The 17,812-nt window shown below is 44.7% G+C and overlaps 1 protein-coding gene across 2 annotated transcripts in view; it reads left to right on the top strand.

Moving 5' to 3' along the window:
- LOC138525980 (trifunctional purine biosynthetic protein adenosine-3-like) overlaps window positions 1-17,812 on the top strand; it is a 615,458-nt gene that overhangs the window by 267,734 nt on the left and 329,912 nt on the right. Inside the window, exon 10 of one of the 2 annotated variants that reach the window (XM_069636272.1) lies at window positions 13,138-13,369. In XM_069636272.1, coding sequence (XP_069492373.1) covers window positions 13,138-13,369 — 232 coding nt within the window. Of the gene's footprint in view, window positions 1-13,137; window positions 13,374-17,812 lie in introns of both variants that reach the window. The other variant, XM_069636273.1, reaches the window with a different exon arrangement.

The following is a 17,812-nucleotide window of genomic DNA, read 5'->3' as shown; positions in this document are numbered from 1 at the left end:
AATAATGTTTCGAATCAATGTAAGGCTGGCAGCACGGTGGATGTTGCTCAAGGAATCTGAACGCAGGCCAGCTTGTTTTTAACAATTGAGTCATAAGGAAATTTGCTTAAAATATTTAGGAAATACTCTCTGAATCGAAGCAGAGTGGCACGGTGAATGGCAAGTTCCTCACATTGTTGCAGGATTTTGCTGTCATAATGAGTCAGGAACCCAATCCATTTGACAGTTGCTGCCACATCAGATGGCCAGCTACACATAAAATGTCTTGGGTATTGAAATCATTTGACCACAAACTCATATCCTATGCCAGGCAGTTCCACCATCTGCTGCAAGCTGACATTATGTGCTCAGAAATACAAATCCTTTTCCACCTAATCCCCTAATGTGCCCAGGTGCGCCCTTCACCAGATCTTGTCCTCATATGCCTCGGAATCCCTCCTCTAAGTATTCTTGCTCTTTGCCAATTATTGCCATCTTGTCATGAAGTAAAGGCCTGGCAATCATGTGAGCAATTGCTTTCTCTATTTGCCAGGTTTTTACATCATATCCGCAGGCATTCAAAACATGTCTGTTTGTGCCATGATATGCCCAGCTAGTCAACCATCTTATTGTTATAATGTGTGAGATATTTGATAAATGACTCGGTACTCACTCTATTTGCCAAGTATTGCCATCCAGTACATCCGTTGTCTAGTTATGCCATCCAAGGCACACACACCATGTGCATGGTATTGCCTTCATTTGACCAGAAACTCATGGCATACTGCAGGTATGGGCAATGCTGCAGGGCATCCCAAAAGCGAGGCAGGGTAACTGCTGTTACCATCAGCAGCCTGGGAGAGGGGCAGCTGCAACCTTATCTCAGCCTGCTCCTCTCCTCCCCCCAGCTCCAGAGACACACAGTATCTGAAGCACAAAGCCAAGGAAGGGTGAGGTGTGAACAGTCACCTCACCCTTCCTCCAAACACCAAGGTGCTAAGCACCATAAGGAAACCAACAGTCAGGCAGGGCCCAGGTTCAAAGACCTGCCCCCATCAGGAGGCCAGACAGTCGGCTATCCGGCAGGGGGCTGTGACAACAGCAGCCCCCACTACCTGCATAACAAAGACCCAGGGCTTCCCTGGGTCTTATAAATAAGAGCAGCATGCTCTGAGTATACAAAATCTGTTTGTGGACCCTGAACGGGGACCCAAACAAACAGGAGGTTCACTGTTTACTCAGTGTCTTCCAACCTCTTTTGCTTCTTTAGAAAATCGAACAAAGTTCGCTGTACTGCGCAGCGTCTTTGTTTTCCTTTCTGAACATTGTCACTGTTCAAGAACTTTTCAGGACGGGCAGGCGAGCGGCGAGCGCTGGAGAAACATGAAGATAAACAATCAAGGACGTGTGCCTTGTGAAAACATTTCAACTCAGCCCGAATGAAGGAAGAAGAGGACATCTGATCAGCCCGGCGTGGACGGTGTCAGTTTCAACTAAAAGCTTTCAGGCCAAAGAGGATCATGGGGCCCAAACGGAAAATGCAGGCGCCCACAACACCGGCACAGAAGCCCAAATCACTGCAGCTGTTAGCAGCCATTGAAGCAGCAGAGCACTATGGATGGGCATGGGTTAGAGAAAACATGTACGGCCTACCCAAGGAAGAAATTGCCAGGCCACCCAGCCAAGAAGAGGGCCCAGCACCATCAAAAAAGAGAATACTATCAAGGCGCCAAAAAAGGTAACAAAAAATTGTCAAAACTATGCGAGAATATAGCTGAATTACAGCAATCAGTGCTAAAAATGAGGGGGAAACAAACATCGCCCGCAGGGGAACCTGGGGCTCCAAATACTACCACTGCACTAGAACCTGCAATAATGGTAGTCAACACCCCGGCAACGCCACCTCCAGCAACCCCACCTCAACAGGTGCAACAGGTGCCAGTAACACCCACAGCAACCACTGCAATAGCCCCAACAGCTTCAGCATCAGACCCAGCAGGTGCATTAAAAGCATGGGCAACCCCCATCGCAGACACCACGGGCCTGACAGGGACACCCGGCAACAGCACAACAGACATTGTAACGATCTGTAACGCACAGTTAGAGCTAAAAATGAAATCTTTTCAGACTGAAATATTAAATAGATACAAAAGATGCATGGCATGGAACATTGATACCACAATCAAAGATGCCATATGGGCCAAAGAGTTCATAGAAATCTTTTCACTAATAGAAGCCCAGCGCAATGGGAAAGATGCTTTCAGAGATCCCAAAAAGATAGAAGAAAAAGCTATTGTCAGAAATGCCCAGGTAGAACAAAACTGGGACAACTGGTTGCAAGCCTTTGCCATCCTAGCAACAATATACGAAGAAAAAATCCCCATGGATTGTAGGAAGCTCTGGGCATATATGGATAAAATAAGGGAAGTGAAAGTCACCCAGAGAGGGAAGACATGGCTAGCATATGATATTAGATTCAGGAGAAGCATGTCTGAGAGGCCAGCCATCGAGCGGGACGACGTTCAGAATGACCTGTACACCCTCAACGCTGAGCCTCCACTGGAGGAAGAGGCCCCCCATTCTTCCTCCAAAAATAACAAAAGTACACAATGTAACAGGCCCAATGATAACAATAAAACCAAGAAAGGGGAGCAGCCCTTTTGGAAAAATCAGCCATGACCGGCTAAAAATAATGCCCACAGACAGAACAAAAAACAATCTTCCAAATCCAACACCCCATGCAGAAATTTTGGGAGAAACCAGTGTACATGGGGCAAAGAATGCTGGTATAAACACACCTGCACAAACTGCAACGGTGACCATGCAGCAAGCAATTGCACCAGACTACCAGCTAAAAAAGAATGGCATCCCGATTTTAGAACCAGGAAGAACACCCATCAACCCGGGCAATTTAAGAGAAGCCCTCAATAACTACCCAGACAAAGAAACCAGCATGGCAATATGGCAGGGTTTCACCAACGGGTTACCATCCCATTTAGGGGCACAGGGTCAAAAACCGTCCCAATGAACCTGAAGTCAGCCAGGGACAACCCCCTGATGGTGGAAACCAAAATCAAGAAAGAACTGCAACTAGGCAGGATAGCCGGTCTCTGGGAACGCATGCCATTAAATAACTACTTAATATCCCCACTAGGTTTGGTCCCCAAAAAAGAACCTGGGAAAATGAGGCCAATCTTTAAATGACGACATCCCACACACGGAATCCGCCATATCTTACACACATTTCCAAGAGGCAGTAAGACTCATACAGGAATGTGGCAGGAACGCCCTGATGGCCAAACTGGACATCGAATCCGCTTTCAGACTCTTGCCAGTCCACCCAGATTCACAGCAGTGGCTAGGTTTCACTTTTAATAACAAATTCTATGTAGACAGATGCCTCCCCATGGGGTGTGTTAATTGACTTCAATTCAGTACTCCAACTAAGTCAGTGCCTAGTCTGGGAAAGCCCTTATTTATATATTTTTATGACTAGTTCATAAATCTGGATGATAAACCCTTGGATAACGCCCCTCTCTTTGAATACCCCTGACCTCACTGAGCCAAGAAGTAGGTTTGTTTTGCAAATTAAAAGATTTATTTTACAAATTAAACAATATATATATATATCACTTTTATAAATAAATTAATATTTGATAGCACACTTATGAATATGACAGTGATCAACAATGGATAGTATTACACTGGCACACCTTTTTTAATTTTACTTAGGAGTTGGTATGGAGAGGATAAAGTAGCTGAGAATGCTTTTATGGGTTCAAGGAAATGCAATGATAGAAAAGAATGCAGCACAGAAATAACTGAGATGGTTTCCACAAGAGATAATATGATCACTTTTTCTTTTGACAATTCACTCCTCCCCTATGCAATATAAGGAGATGGAAGGAGAACACACAATTTTCAGGAATACAATCAAATGCAATACCAATTCAGTTCCCCCCTAGCAAGCTTAGAGCACAGGGATGATTTTAAAATATAGGCAAAATACTTTAAATGTGACTTGCAAAGAAGTGAAAATATGCTAAAAATGATTTTAATTCCCTATAGGAGATTCAGGGTAGGTGATAGCTACTTAAGATTGCTTCAGGTCAACCCTATCAGTGATTCATGAGGAATTATCAGGTTGAAAACGGATTTCAGCAATGGAAGCAAAAGACAGCTATTTTTTTGACAGGTGAAGAAGTTTGAGCTAGTTTTCAATTCGCGGCACTTTTTCCGAGTGCGTCGAGCGCGATTACGGAAAAACTATAATGAGTAGAAAGTTTTGAGCCTGTTGGGAAGCTTACATTTTTAGCTTTAAAATTAAAGTTAAATCTCGTTCCTAGCACACGCGGTTCAAAAGATACGGACGATTTTGTGGTGGTAGATTTTCAGAAATTAAATAATGATTCAGAATGGCAAATTACACTTTCACAGGTTTGAAATCACAGAATGAACACACGATTTCTATGATGCAGTTCTAAATAGGTGGAAATGGTTTGAATTAGATTATTTTAGACTAAGAGATTGGTTTTGCACAGTTCTGGCTGAGTACTCACACTATAAATTTGAAATAGGCTGTCAAGGTCTGGTCAGGTTTGAGCTTCACTCGCCACGGACGGTCTCTAGTACTGGTTCTGCTCACAGCGATCTGGTCTGGGTCTGCTATCGGCACTGCACAGTCTGGTCTGGTCTGGTCTCTGGTTCTGGCAAAAGTCCTTGGCACTGCACGGCGGTCTGGATACAGCTCTGCTTTCTGGGTTTTTCTGGCACAGGGTTCTAGGCCAGAATCAAACAGCTTGCCCGGCTGTTGAATAGTTTGGTTAGGTTGCTGAATTCTGAGGCCTCTGAAGGATTCAGCTTGTGGACTAGGCCTCTCTGCTACAAGTTCTGAAGTCTGGATTCTAAGTTCTGGATATTTTCATCAAGAACACAACCTCTAAACCTTTCCAGAATTTGCACAAATGTGCGCACGGAATATGGGAATCAGATGATGAAGTGTCAGATTTTTAACATACAGACATTTGGAGTAATACCCTATTTTCCGCTACTACCCCCCAGAACATACCACAGAGTCCTAACACCTCTTAAAATGTGCACAGAAAAATCACAGGAATGATGATATTATTTATATAATTTTGACAGTTATGTACTATGAATTATCCATCTTTTTAAAATTATGCTCTGGCCCAGATGGGTGTGGTTTAGGTTCCAGAGCACATCGGGGAATTTCTGTCTGTCCCCGCCTTCAGCTCAGGTGGCTCCCAGAGGCAGCGCCCCTCCCATTTCCTTCCAAGAGGAAGCCATTTACGACACCTGATTTAGCATTTGCCTGAGCCAAGGAAAGTTCATTGTTCTGTTTTCCGGCAGTCCCCTCCCCTGATTCAATCAGAGAGGTGTGATCTCCTTTTGGTGGGGGCAGCAGAATGCAGCCAGGCCTGTGAACAGTAGGTGTTAAGAATTCTCATTAACCAGGAAGGCTTTGAAGTTTCCAGCTAACTCAGGTTCCTTGTCAGCTCCTGAAAGACAGGCCTCCTGTCAGAGTTTAGACCCCTAGCGCCGGTTAGTGTCGAGCGTTGGTACTGCACCCATTTTTGGGAGCTGTCTTGAATTAATACATTTAAAAAAAAGGGATTTTACTTGATAGCATTTACTAACAGTGTATTGCTATAGATTCTGCAGTAGAGTAATTTTGTGGCCATGATTTTAGCAATTTTTGACATCAATTAAAACAGATTTTTAACAGCACCATATTCCTTTGCACTGATTTCGCTCATGGCGCTTCTGGCCCATCACGCTCGCACTGGTGGGTGGCAGGTCAGGCGACCATTTTGGTGTGTGCAAAACTGCGCGGTTTTCCTGGATTCTGGCGCAAATGTGGGCTTTTCAGCCATCTTGGATTTTCTAAGCCCACAGCACCAAATGTTGTAGCATAATAGTTCAAACGTGGGTCAAGACACCTGACAAGTATCCTGCGCACTATTCGAGCAATTCAGCTCCTTTTTCCAATGGGCTTTCCAAAAACAGAGACCAGGGACAAAAATAGTACATTACCTCGACGATTTCATGGTAATGGGACCACTGAATTCTGGTGAATGCGGCATGTCCCTAGCAAAACTAGAACATATGGCCGTCCCAGTGGGGAATTCCCCTGGCTAGGGAGAAAACCACCAAACCAGACACCACCATCATTTTCCTGGGGATCGAAATAGACTCAGCAAAGGGTTTTTGCAGAATCCCCAAAACAAAAATAACAGAACTCTTGGAAAAAATACAAAGCCTGATAACTAAAGACAAGGGGAGAGTGAAAGAAATACAATCCCTAGCAGGTAGTCTCAATTTCGCATCCAGAATCATACCGCAAGGGAGGATATTTTCCAGAAGCCTAGAGTTAAAAATCAAAACATTCACCAAACCCCACTTACACATCCAGCTAGGCAAGGAGGTGAAACAGGACCTGGAAACATGGGCAAATTTCCTTAGAGATTTCAACGGGACCTCACTTTGGCGAACGCCTTTGAACACTTGGTGAAACAGGGTCCTATTCACCGATGCCGTCGGGAGCAAGGATTTTGGAGCCATACTAGACTCAGAATGGGTGGCAGGCCACTGGCCCAACTCATGGCAACTGGCAGGGTGGACAAAAACATCACCCTCCTGGAAATATTTCCCATCTGGCTAACATAACACATCTGGGGCAGGCAGCTAGCGAACACGGAACTTTTGGTCTGGTGCGATAACATGGCTGTAGTGGGCTCCATAAACAGAAGGTCTACCAAATGCCTTTTAGTACTGAAAGTCCTTCGAGCCATTACAGCAGTCACACTACAAGAAAACATTGTGGTCAAAGCGAAGCACAAGTTCGGGGGAGGATAATAACATTGCTGATGCTTTATCTCGCTTCCAGTGGATAAGATTCGAGAGCTAGCGCCACACACCCAAGAACAGATGACGCCAATACCAGCGGAATGCTGGGCAATCATGGGAAACCAAGAATAACGGCATCAACGCCAGCGCCAGAGAGCTGAGGCCGGGATGCCCAACAGAAACCAGGCACATCAAAAACGGGTGCCAACAACCTCTCAGGGTTCTTAACGGAAATGGCAGAGAGAGCAGTGGCAAGCACTACCACAGCACAGTACAGTAAGTGCTTATAAACAGTATTTAAAGCCACAGGTTTAAACCATATAGAGTTAATAACGATTAAAGACATAGAAGTATTTTTAAAATGGGCACGGGAACAAGGTTTCAAAAGAGATTGGGCAAAAAGACACCTGGTGGCAATCTCATACTTTACAAAAATACGGGGCGATTCAGACCCCACCCAGAACGCCCTTATCTCCTATGCAATGAAAGGATGGGGCAGAATAGAGGGTCCCCAAGTGGACACCCGCCGACCCCTTGACTTCAGCAAACTAATACAGATAGCAAACCAGCTGAAAGCCATATGCTGGCACACATACGAGATAAGTTTATTCAAAACAGCATTTTTTCTAGCCTACTTCGGGGCTTTCCAGGTAGGAGAACTCATTGCTTCCGGCACCAAGGCCACAAATGGTTTGGGTGTCATGGAGGTCAGGGTGAGACAAGAGAGCATTAGCATAGAAATGCAACAGTAAAAAAAGGGGGCCAAAAGAACCATTAACATTTGTTGCATTGATGAAGCAACAAACTGTCCGGTTTGTATCACTAATCTCTATTACTTACAAAGACCCAATGTGGGGGGGAAGGTTCCTAATCCACAAGGACTCATCGGCGCTAAGCCACTACCAAGTTAAAGGGGTGCTGATGAAAGCAATCAACAAAGCAGGTTGGGGCCCCAAGGGTTTCGGCACCCACTCCTTCAGGATAGGTGCCGCCACCGCAGCATGGCAGGGAGGCCTAGCACCCCAACAGCTAATAAACATTGGGGTATGGAAGTCAGATTGTTACAAAAGATATATCAGACCACAGCTGATATAGCCCTCCTCCCTCAATTTTTGTCTCCCTTTTTCCTCCCTTCCATGCAGAAACAACAGGCGAAGGGAGGACTACACTCCGATCAGCATGGATAGTCGGCCACTCATTCGTTTTCAGGACAGGCAGATGGGCAGAAGAGACCAAAGAATGGCCATCGTTCAGAAACACCGTTGCTTCATGGTGGGGATACAGAGGCCTACGGTAGGCCGACATCCACGAAACGCTAGCGGAGCTCGTGGCATACAGGGACCCTCCAGAATTCCTCATTATCCATCTAGGGGGCAACGACCTGGTCAACACTGGTAGAAGAATTCTATTTGAGGAAATCTGCTCCTCCCTTGTGGGCATTTCACACAATTGGAGGGGTACAGAAATATACTTCTCAGCCACCCTACCCAGAAAGAAATGGCTAAGGACCAACTGCTACAAATCTGTAGACATCTCTAGAAGAAAACTGAACAGGGGGCTAGAGAGATTCTGTACAACAAGAGGACTGGGCTTCATAAAGCACCCAGCCATTACACTAGGCAACCCGGACCTTTTTCTCCTGGACAGCACCCATTTATCTAATCAGGGAATGGAACATTTCTTTCGAGAAATCACTGCCACACTCGCCTCCAGGGGTTGTCTTTAGGGCATACTTCTGGGGGAACACGGGTAGCGGCTCAACCTGCCCGCGTGTGGCGGCACGGGCCAGAGGGGGTAACCTCAGGGCCAGGTGCCCAAAAGTATGATACTATTATGATATGTGATTATTGTTTATTGCCATAACCATATCTGTACAATAAAACCCTACAGCCTTTTATTGCCAACACTTGACACAAGTTGTGAGCCAATTACTATGGGTGAGGGTTTGGGGGTCGGCCAATACTAATGCATGTATACGGGTTCAGCTGTTATGGGCAATGCTGCAGGGCATCCCAAAAGCGAGGCAGGGTAACTGCTGTTACCATCAGCAGCCTGGGAGAGGGGGAGCCGCAACCTTATCTCAGCCTGCTCCTCTCCTCCCCCCAGCTCCAGAGACACGCAGTCTCGGCAGCACAAAGCCAAGGAAGGGTGAGGTCTGAACAGTCACCTCACTCTTCCTCCAAACACAAAGGTGCTCAGCACCATAAGGAAACCAACAGTCAGGCAGGGCCCAGGTTCAAAGACCTCCCCCCATCAGGGGGCCAGACAGTCGGCTATCCGGCCGGGGGCTGTGACAACAGCAGCCCCCACTACCTGCATAACAAAGACCCAGGGCCTCCCTGGGTCTTATAAATAAGAGCAGCATGCTCTGAGGAAACACAATCTGTTTGTGGACCCTGAACGGGGACCCAAGCAAACAGGAGGTTCACTGTTTACTCAGTGTCTTCCAACCTCTTTTGCTTCTTTACCACAGAACCCTCCCACCCTACAAAAGAAGGGAGAAGAACAAAAAGAAGTACAAGGCACTGTACGGTGCCCACAACAAGTCGTGGGACACAAGAAGGTGGGCATGGGCCAGAGGGGGTAACCTCAGGACCCGGTGCCCAAAAGTATGATACTATTATGATATGTGATTATTGTTTATTGCCATAACCATATCTGTACAATAAAACCCTACAGCCTTTTATTGCCAACACTTGACACAAGTTGTGAGCCAATTACTATGGGTGAGGGTTTGGGGGTCAGCCAATACTAATGCATGCATATGGGTTCACCACACATTCCTAGGTACTTGCAGCTTTGCAGGAGCTGTGTGGGGGCGGGTAAAGATGCTGTGATTATTTGCAGCTTCCTTTGGAATGCCCACCCCCAACGTGCCTGTGCGTCTGCACTGTTTTTAATTGAATTGCAGAACGGATCTTCCAAGATGACTGTGGCGAGTATCAGCTGTGTTGAGTGTTTCCTCACTTCCGTGTGGACTTTGCACCCGCTGAGACTGTTGAGTTGAAAGAGCAGGGGCAGCACTGAAATTACAGCATTTGCAGTACCAACCTGGGCTGCCACACAGGGCCTCCGTGGCGGCCCCAAATGTTTCTTCAAATGTTTTCACCTCAGGGACAACATCAGATGGTTCTGGAACTGCTGTAATGTGTGTGGCGCCCCTGCTCTCTCCCTCCAGATGGATCCCATGGACCGCTCTATGTCTGGTGCCCCCGTCATTGCTGTGCTGGCTCATTGTGCATGTGGGGTAGGACATTGGGATCCCATCATTATCACTATTTTATTTCTAACTTCCACCATGGTTTTTCACCCTGATATCAGATCTCGTTTGTTCTTCTTTTGACCATGCCTTCTTACTCATATTTCCTTTAATTGATGTATTTAAGAATTTTTCTATAGCGCAAACTTGCCCACAAGGCATCAGGGCACTATGCAGTAAAACATATATATAATCTTATTCATCACAATTTACAAACAATAAGCATACAACCATGACAAGCCTAAAAAACAATAGAAAACAACTTCCAATATAATTTAAAATCATATTACATCCTAAAGAAAAAATGTGTTCACTCTGGTACATCACTAAAATCTCGATTTCCTAAAACCTCCAAGTTCCTAAAAAGCCGTTTTCCTTAACAGGCCTTAACAAGTTTCTGAAATTATAAGAATTCTTCTTTCAGACTTAACTCTTTTGTCAGGGTATTCCATAATTTTACAGCGCACGCTGAAAATGACCCGTTCATTCAAAAGGAACGCTTAAAACTTGGTCCTGCAAGATATAGAGATTCTTGGCTGCATAGTCCTCCTGACTCTCCCGATATCCTCAATTTACTAGACACATATTCAGGACCCTGAAAGTAAAGGGATGTTCACACCACATATTATCTTGAACTTAATCCTCTGATCAGCGGGTAACCAATGTGAATCCGCTAGGATTGAAGAAAAATGGTCAAACTTTGTGGGGCAAGTGACGCATTCATGTAACAACATGAGAAGAGAATTTCCAAAATCTATTCGCGACGGGACCAGTGCTTGAATTGATGTACGAAAATGAGGCCTCATCGGATACATTTTTACGGCTCTCAATGACAATAGGTGAAAGTTTGCCGCTTTTACCTGGCAGTTTATCTGAGGAATCACAGAAAGTTGCGAGTGAATGTGCCTTTGGGTGAATCTGCGCTCTCTAGAGACACTGCCCATTCATACATTCTTCTGCGGCTTCTGTTTGGGGCCAGAGAGAGGAGCACCTCTGCTCTTCCACAGACGGATGTGCTTGGATCCTCTAAAAAGAGTGAACCAGACAGTGAGAAAGAGAGTTAGACAGAGAAACAGCATGGACGCTGCAGTCCTTCAGCTCTCCTTTCCCCTCCAGACGGACAAGCAAGAGGCTTGCTCTGCCCTTACCTAGCCTCACCATCCCTTTAAAGGTACCAGTGTGTTGGGGAATCTCTTGCTGTGCTTCCAGGAAGTCTTAGTTTGGGAAAACATGTGATCTACTGACCAAGTGTCTGTGGTGTCAGTGAGATTTGTTCCATTTCTGACACCCTACTTGGCCACATTATGCAGCCCTTGGCAAATATCTCCCTGTAACACGTGTATTATCTAATGAAATTGGGAACACTTACACAGTGGGACAAAGGCCATTTGTAGGTATTACACAAATATGAAATATAATTATTATCCCATGAGCTGCATCATGCCTGTACTAGGCCTCCTTTGTAGATATACTCGAGGAAAAAGATGTATGTTTTCAGATAGGCCATGCTTGGCATGTTTTATGCTCAGAACGGTATTAACTGGCTTTCACTGTTTGAAGTGTGGGCTGACAGGACCTTTTGAAACGCCAATAGAACTGGGGTATCTTCAGGCACATGTCAGAAAAACATGCGCGAAGAGCCAGCCCGCCCGGCACCTGCTGCTTGAAGGAGATGGGAATCTGTTCAGGAGCTGATGTCTTTAGGAGGCAGCAAGCCTCTACTTGTTAGTGATTGATATCCGCAGTGCCCCCTTGGCCGGAGAAACATTAAGTGACTTAGGTTTGTGGCTGCGGTCATAGATTTGAGGGCTAGCTTCCAAACCGGACCAGACTTCGTCATCCTGGTGAATCTCGCTAGTTTGCTGCTCCAGGATTTACTTATCGGCAGCCAATATTTAATTAGTACAGAATTGGCAAGGCAGAGAAACGGTCTAACTGTCAGACATGAGTATACGAATAGATAAACTACAATTATTAGAGCCATAAACGATTTGTGTTAGACAGCTTGGTACTTACATTTATCTCATGGCTTAGTGCGCCACGCACAGTTTGGCAGATAACAAGATATCTAGGGTAGGAATAGTAGGAAGAGATAATGCGATTTACCCAGGATCACACACATTGTGTTCAAGTGGGAAATCTAGAACTAGACTCTGACTCTGAACTATCACTGTCCTTGATCCCATTATTTAAGAGTAATGGACTTGCGACCGTGAATGTGGCAATTAATATATGTACAGTGACTTCAAAAGAGAACGTGATCTTGACTGTTGCCTCATAGATGCTTGGGCAAGGCCTGGCAAAGAGATCAAAATACCTCAGTTATTATTTTGTTGGTTGCATAAAAGAGAATTGTTTTTGGACTGCAGGAATCGAAGTGGATTGAGACTATGTTATTGATTTTGACTAACGCTAGTTAGACTTTGTATAGATTATCCTATTGTATATTAGCTAATAGCAAACCTGGATGAATTGATATGCTACATTATTTCATATTTTAAACTATGAAGATATTTGTTTTCAAATCTGTTTGCTTTGCTTAATGAATTGTGATATTTGTTTTTATTGCCTTTGATGGAAATTTATTCCGAAATAAAGCTTATGATGATGAGGATGAAAGACAAAACTAACAAGGGGCTCTTGGCGCATACCTGAAGGGCTGCTTTGAGGGGATGGTTTTATTCTGAGGACCACTAAAAGGCATTTTAATTTTACCTGCATTAATGTCTAATAAGATAAAGTAAAGAAAGAGATCCTTTAAAAAGTGTTTTGTCATCCAGCCTGGCAGCGGTGCCCTTACCCCAAGAGTCTGGGGAAGATTCCGTTGCTGGAGATCTAGCGTATCAGGTAAATTACTTTCATTTCTCACCAATGACCAGGACCACAGGAACACACATCATTCATCAGACGATGGCGAACATGTGAAAATAATTCATCTTGATGTTGATATTGAGACAGACCCGCTACAAGATGGAAGTCCATCATGGTAAACGTTGATGAAATCTTAAATGGCCCTTTTTCTGAATTTGCAGGCCTACCTCAAGCCGCAGAGCTGGGACTGGAGGTCTTCCATGCTGGGACCGCAATGAAGGATGACAAAGTGGTAACTAATGGTGGCAGGGTCCTTGTGGTGGCAGCTGTAAGGAGAGATCTGAAGTCGGCTTTGGAGGAAGTCATGAAAGGAGTGGCGACCATAAAGTTCCCAGGAGCGGTTTACAGAAAAGACATTGATTACCAGGCAATGGCATTACTTCATCAGTCCAGGTGTGTATTGGAAAGTAACATTGAAAACATTTTTTTTAACATTTGATTTCTATGTTGTGAAAACCTTAAGCTATTCAAAAACCAAATGAACTGGGGTCAAGCATAGCTATAACGTACACACTGCCCCTTAGACATTTTCCCAACCAGACTGATTTTCCCTTTATTATCCAGCAGAGAATATATGGAGAAATACAACATAACATCATTACTCTGTGGGCAGTACTACCTTTATGTGAGCGGTAAAACAAACAGAACAATGGTATACACTGTTTCATGTAGCCTATTGGCAATACATCTGACCTATGAAGGGTGTCTTTCTTTCCCTATCTTTCAGTGAATGCATGTGTTTTGCTGAAGTGCTTACCACACCTGCTATTGAGTGCCACAGCACAGTAGTACGGCCTATTGGATCTTAACCATTGCCTAATGGTACTATTGCTCACTTTAGAGAAAGTTTATAACAGGCCTTAGTTGTCATGTCTATATAGACATAATTGTAGATTTTGAGGGTTCCTCGTTTTAGGTTTGTTTTAACATTGTAAGCAGTTTCCGATACAGCATTGGTTTTTGTACTTATTCTGCTTTCAGTTTCTCAGCAGACCTGGTAAGGACACAATGTTGAATTTCCAACGCTATTCACCCTAAGCAGTTTTTGTCAGGAATTGATACAACAGATAATGAAAAATAGACATGGTAAAGACATGTATTTGTATTTGTATTTATTTATTTGTATTGCGCACCTTGCCCGGAGGCTTGCGGGCGCATGTTTAGTAGGCAGTTACAAGTTGCAGAGGAGAAGTTACAGGTTCCAGGAGAAGAGGTTAACAGTTACATAGGTAGTGATACAGTATAACATGAACGGTGAAAATGACAATGATACAGTATAACATAATGGGTGAAAATGACATAGATAATAGCAACAAAGTAGCAGTACCCAAGGTTACAGTAGAAGGGTACGCGCTGTGAGCAGTTACAAATTTACAGGATGTCTTGTTCCCGTAACCAAAGTTTAGCTTTGGTTTTGAATACGTGGCAAAGCGGAATGTTCCTTAGTGCATTGGGGAGTGAGTTCCAGAGCTTGACAGCAAGGACCGGAAAACTTGACCCTCCTGCCGAGCGTAATTTGAAGCTGGGGATGTCCAAAGTGTGCGCCTGGGCAGCTCTCAAGGGTCTGGTGGCTGTGTGATGCGAGAAACGTGATATTAAGTAGGCTGGAGCTGCATTGTTCTGTGCCTTGTGTGTGAGCACAAGTGATTTGAGTGATATGCGGTGCAAGATAGGTGACCACTGGATGTTGCGTCTGATAGTGGCTATATGATTCCGTCTAGGTATGTTGAATGCTGCCCTAATGGCGTTGTTTTGTGTGACCTGTAGTTTGTCCAGATTTCTTTGGCTCGTCCCAAGGTATAGGGCATTGCAATAGTCTATTTTGGATAAGATGAGGGTTCTCGCGAGGGTCAGACAATTGTCTGGAGTCAGGAATGGCCTGCAGGCTGTAATCAATTTGCAGGTGTAGGACGATGCAGAGACAACTGCATTGGTTTGTCGTGTGAGGGACAGGGTAGAATCAAGGTAGATTCCTAGAGTTTTGGTGACATTGGCCACTTTGATGTCAATCCCGTCAATAGTGAAGGAATTGTAGTTGGCGTCAAGTTTCGCGAGTTTAGTTTGGGAGCCCAGGATGATTAACTCTGTTTTTTCGTCGTTAAGGCAGAGCCCATGATTGGCCATCCAGGCCTGGATGACGGAGTAGACCGTATTAAGAGATTTTGAATCGGTTACAAAATCACCAGTGATAGGGATGAGTATCTGTTTTCATGATCATTGCATTAGTCATGGCATTGGCCTTCCACACCGCAAGAGTTGTTGCAGGTGAGTACAGTCCTTAATGTGTGTGGGGGTGGTGGGTGGCCTGCCAGGGCTCAGCCCCAGCACTTATTTCTAATCCTAGCTTGATTATGTTGGGATAGTTTGTCAACTTTATTATTTTAGCTGTCAGTCATAGTAAGATAAAAACAACAGCGTGCTCTTACCTGGGTTTCTTAATTCTGCGTTTGCTCATTGTTATTCACGAATTTGATAACCCAGGGCATGGTTATTTATCAATTTTCATGAATAACAGTGCGTTCGAAGGTGACAATGTTGAGCACAGGTGCTGTCCATGCCCGCACACTGCTCCAATCAAGCTGCTGGACATTGCTGCACATTCGCTACTGTAACAACTAGCAAAGTGGGTTGGCAACAACAGGACAGTCAACGGCCTCAACACAGGGGCAAGGTCAGTGAAAAGGCCACTATCAAAGAAGAGTTGCTAGCATGAGTGCCAAACCAAGGACGAGGCTCTTGCTGCAGTATTTGACAGCCACGTTCATCAGTTCAGTGATGATGTTCCCTGCATTTGTCCAATAATTTACCATAGAAGGAAAGCACGTTGGCTCTTATTTTGTATTGATGGATTGTTAAAATGTTCCACTTGCCACTGATAGGAGCAGAGCAAAATATTAACAATAATGTGTTTTAAAGAAACACTTAAATATTTATATAATGCAAACTCCCACTGGCACATTGGGGGTGATGGTGCCCTACCCATGGTAGATGTTTCATGTGCAATCAACCAGTCAATAGAACATACAAAAACATTGTAACTCACTGATTGCAAACTGTACTAAGTACTTTAGACATTCATTGCAGGGCATAATACAATTGACTGCAAACTATTCTGGGAATTGTGCCTCAGTAGCCGTTTTGTTCCATTGTGTTTGGCTGTTTTCGTTTTGTTTTTTTTTAAGTCTGAAGCTTACAAATTTGGCTGAAATGCAATGTTTGAATTTTGACAAAAATCTTTCAAAATGTTTTATGAAAATATTGTGTTTCACTATTATAAAGTATTATAAAGATGGTTCTAACCATATACAATACAGAAACAGAATATACTAACTCTGTACTTAAATGGGACACTACCTGAACACCTTATCCTCACATATATTTAGTCTAATTATATAGGTGGCAACTGGAAAATTGTAAGTATCTAGCCATATAAAAAGAGTGAAAGTACACTTTATTTCTAAAGTAAAGAGAAGAATAAATGCAGACAAAATCATTACTGAACGCATCTACTTTTCAATCAGATAATGTTCTCTAGGTCGCATTAAACACAGGTGTGCCTCCACGGCAGTGGCCTTCCCCTGGCCTTGCTCCACTGGCGGTGCTGTTGACAGGTGACTGTCCTGTTGTGGTCGTATGTCTAGTTGGTGCCTCTATGCCTGGCTAATGGCACTGGTGACTATGCAGTCAGGATCACAGCCACACGCCTATTTGTGTTTGAGGCTGCTTGACACCTAGAGAATCGGAGGACTGGAACATGCTTGAGATCGGGGCACCCCATGCCACCTACAGGCACCCGCAGACATTGCTGCCAACAGAAGTGCAGCAGTTCTGGAACTGTGCATGCCACATGCCAGACATACCTTTGGCACTGGCATGATACATTTGTATACCCACCGAACTAGTTAGCTGCCTCTGGTATTGCCCACACTACATGCCCAAACCACCCGCCTTGCTGTGACAATGCTACCAGTTATTAGAGTAGCCGCAATACGCAATTCATGCATGCTGAATGGAGTATTGTGCGGCATGGTCTACATGTGCACCCAGCGCTGTGGACCTATAGTTCACTAGCAGAAAAGTGCTCGTACTTTGCACCGGTTCTGTAGAAAGACATGATAACACTCTCATCAATTGTTGACAATCATGGAGCAGACGTGAAAGTGAGGGGAGAATTGGTGTCCTGCATTATAATGGATCCTTCAGTGCAGGGGAGTTGCTAGGGCTGGAAAAGACCCGGGGCTAAACTGATGTCGGAACTGTTGGGACTGGGGGCTAGCTTGTCTTTTGGCTGTAGCTCCTGAGATTCTATCCGGGGCTACAACCAAAAGATCAGGGGCTATAGCCCCCTTAGCCCCCCCCTAGCAATGCCCCTGCTTCAGTGCACTATCCCAACCTGTCGCCCCACCCTGGCGCAGTGCAGTGTGTTGCAGTGCAGTATGTTGCAGTGCATTGCTGTCCAAATATCTCTGAAAAAATGTGTTCTAGGTCCTTGAAACATGGTTTATGAGGTCTTCTAGGGACCAAGTTTGGTTCCAGGCATCGAGATGGTTAAAATGAGATTTGTCCAGTCCTTCTACAACCACATAGATGTTTTGCTGTTGCAGTGCATCCTAGGGTCTTGAAACGTGGTGTTCAAGGTCCTAGAGGGACCTTGAAGTTCTGTTCCTCGCGCCCAGACGCTTGAAAGGAGCGCTGACCGGTCCTTCTATGACCACCTTCATGTTGAGCAACTTCCAGGCAACCGTCTCATGTGTGATTTTGTATTGTTTTTTGGGATTTTTATTTTATTTATATCGCGCGCCTAGCCCTAGGGCATCTGGGCACATTTCCTAAGGT

Source organism: Ambystoma mexicanum, chromosome 7p, assembly GCF_040938575.1.
Source record: "Ambystoma mexicanum isolate Mex_15411 chromosome 7p, UKY_AmexF1_1, whole genome shotgun sequence".
NCBI lineage: Eukaryota > Metazoa > Chordata > Amphibia > Caudata > Ambystomatidae > Ambystoma > Ambystoma mexicanum.
This window is presented reverse-complemented; position numbering and strand designations above follow the sequence as displayed.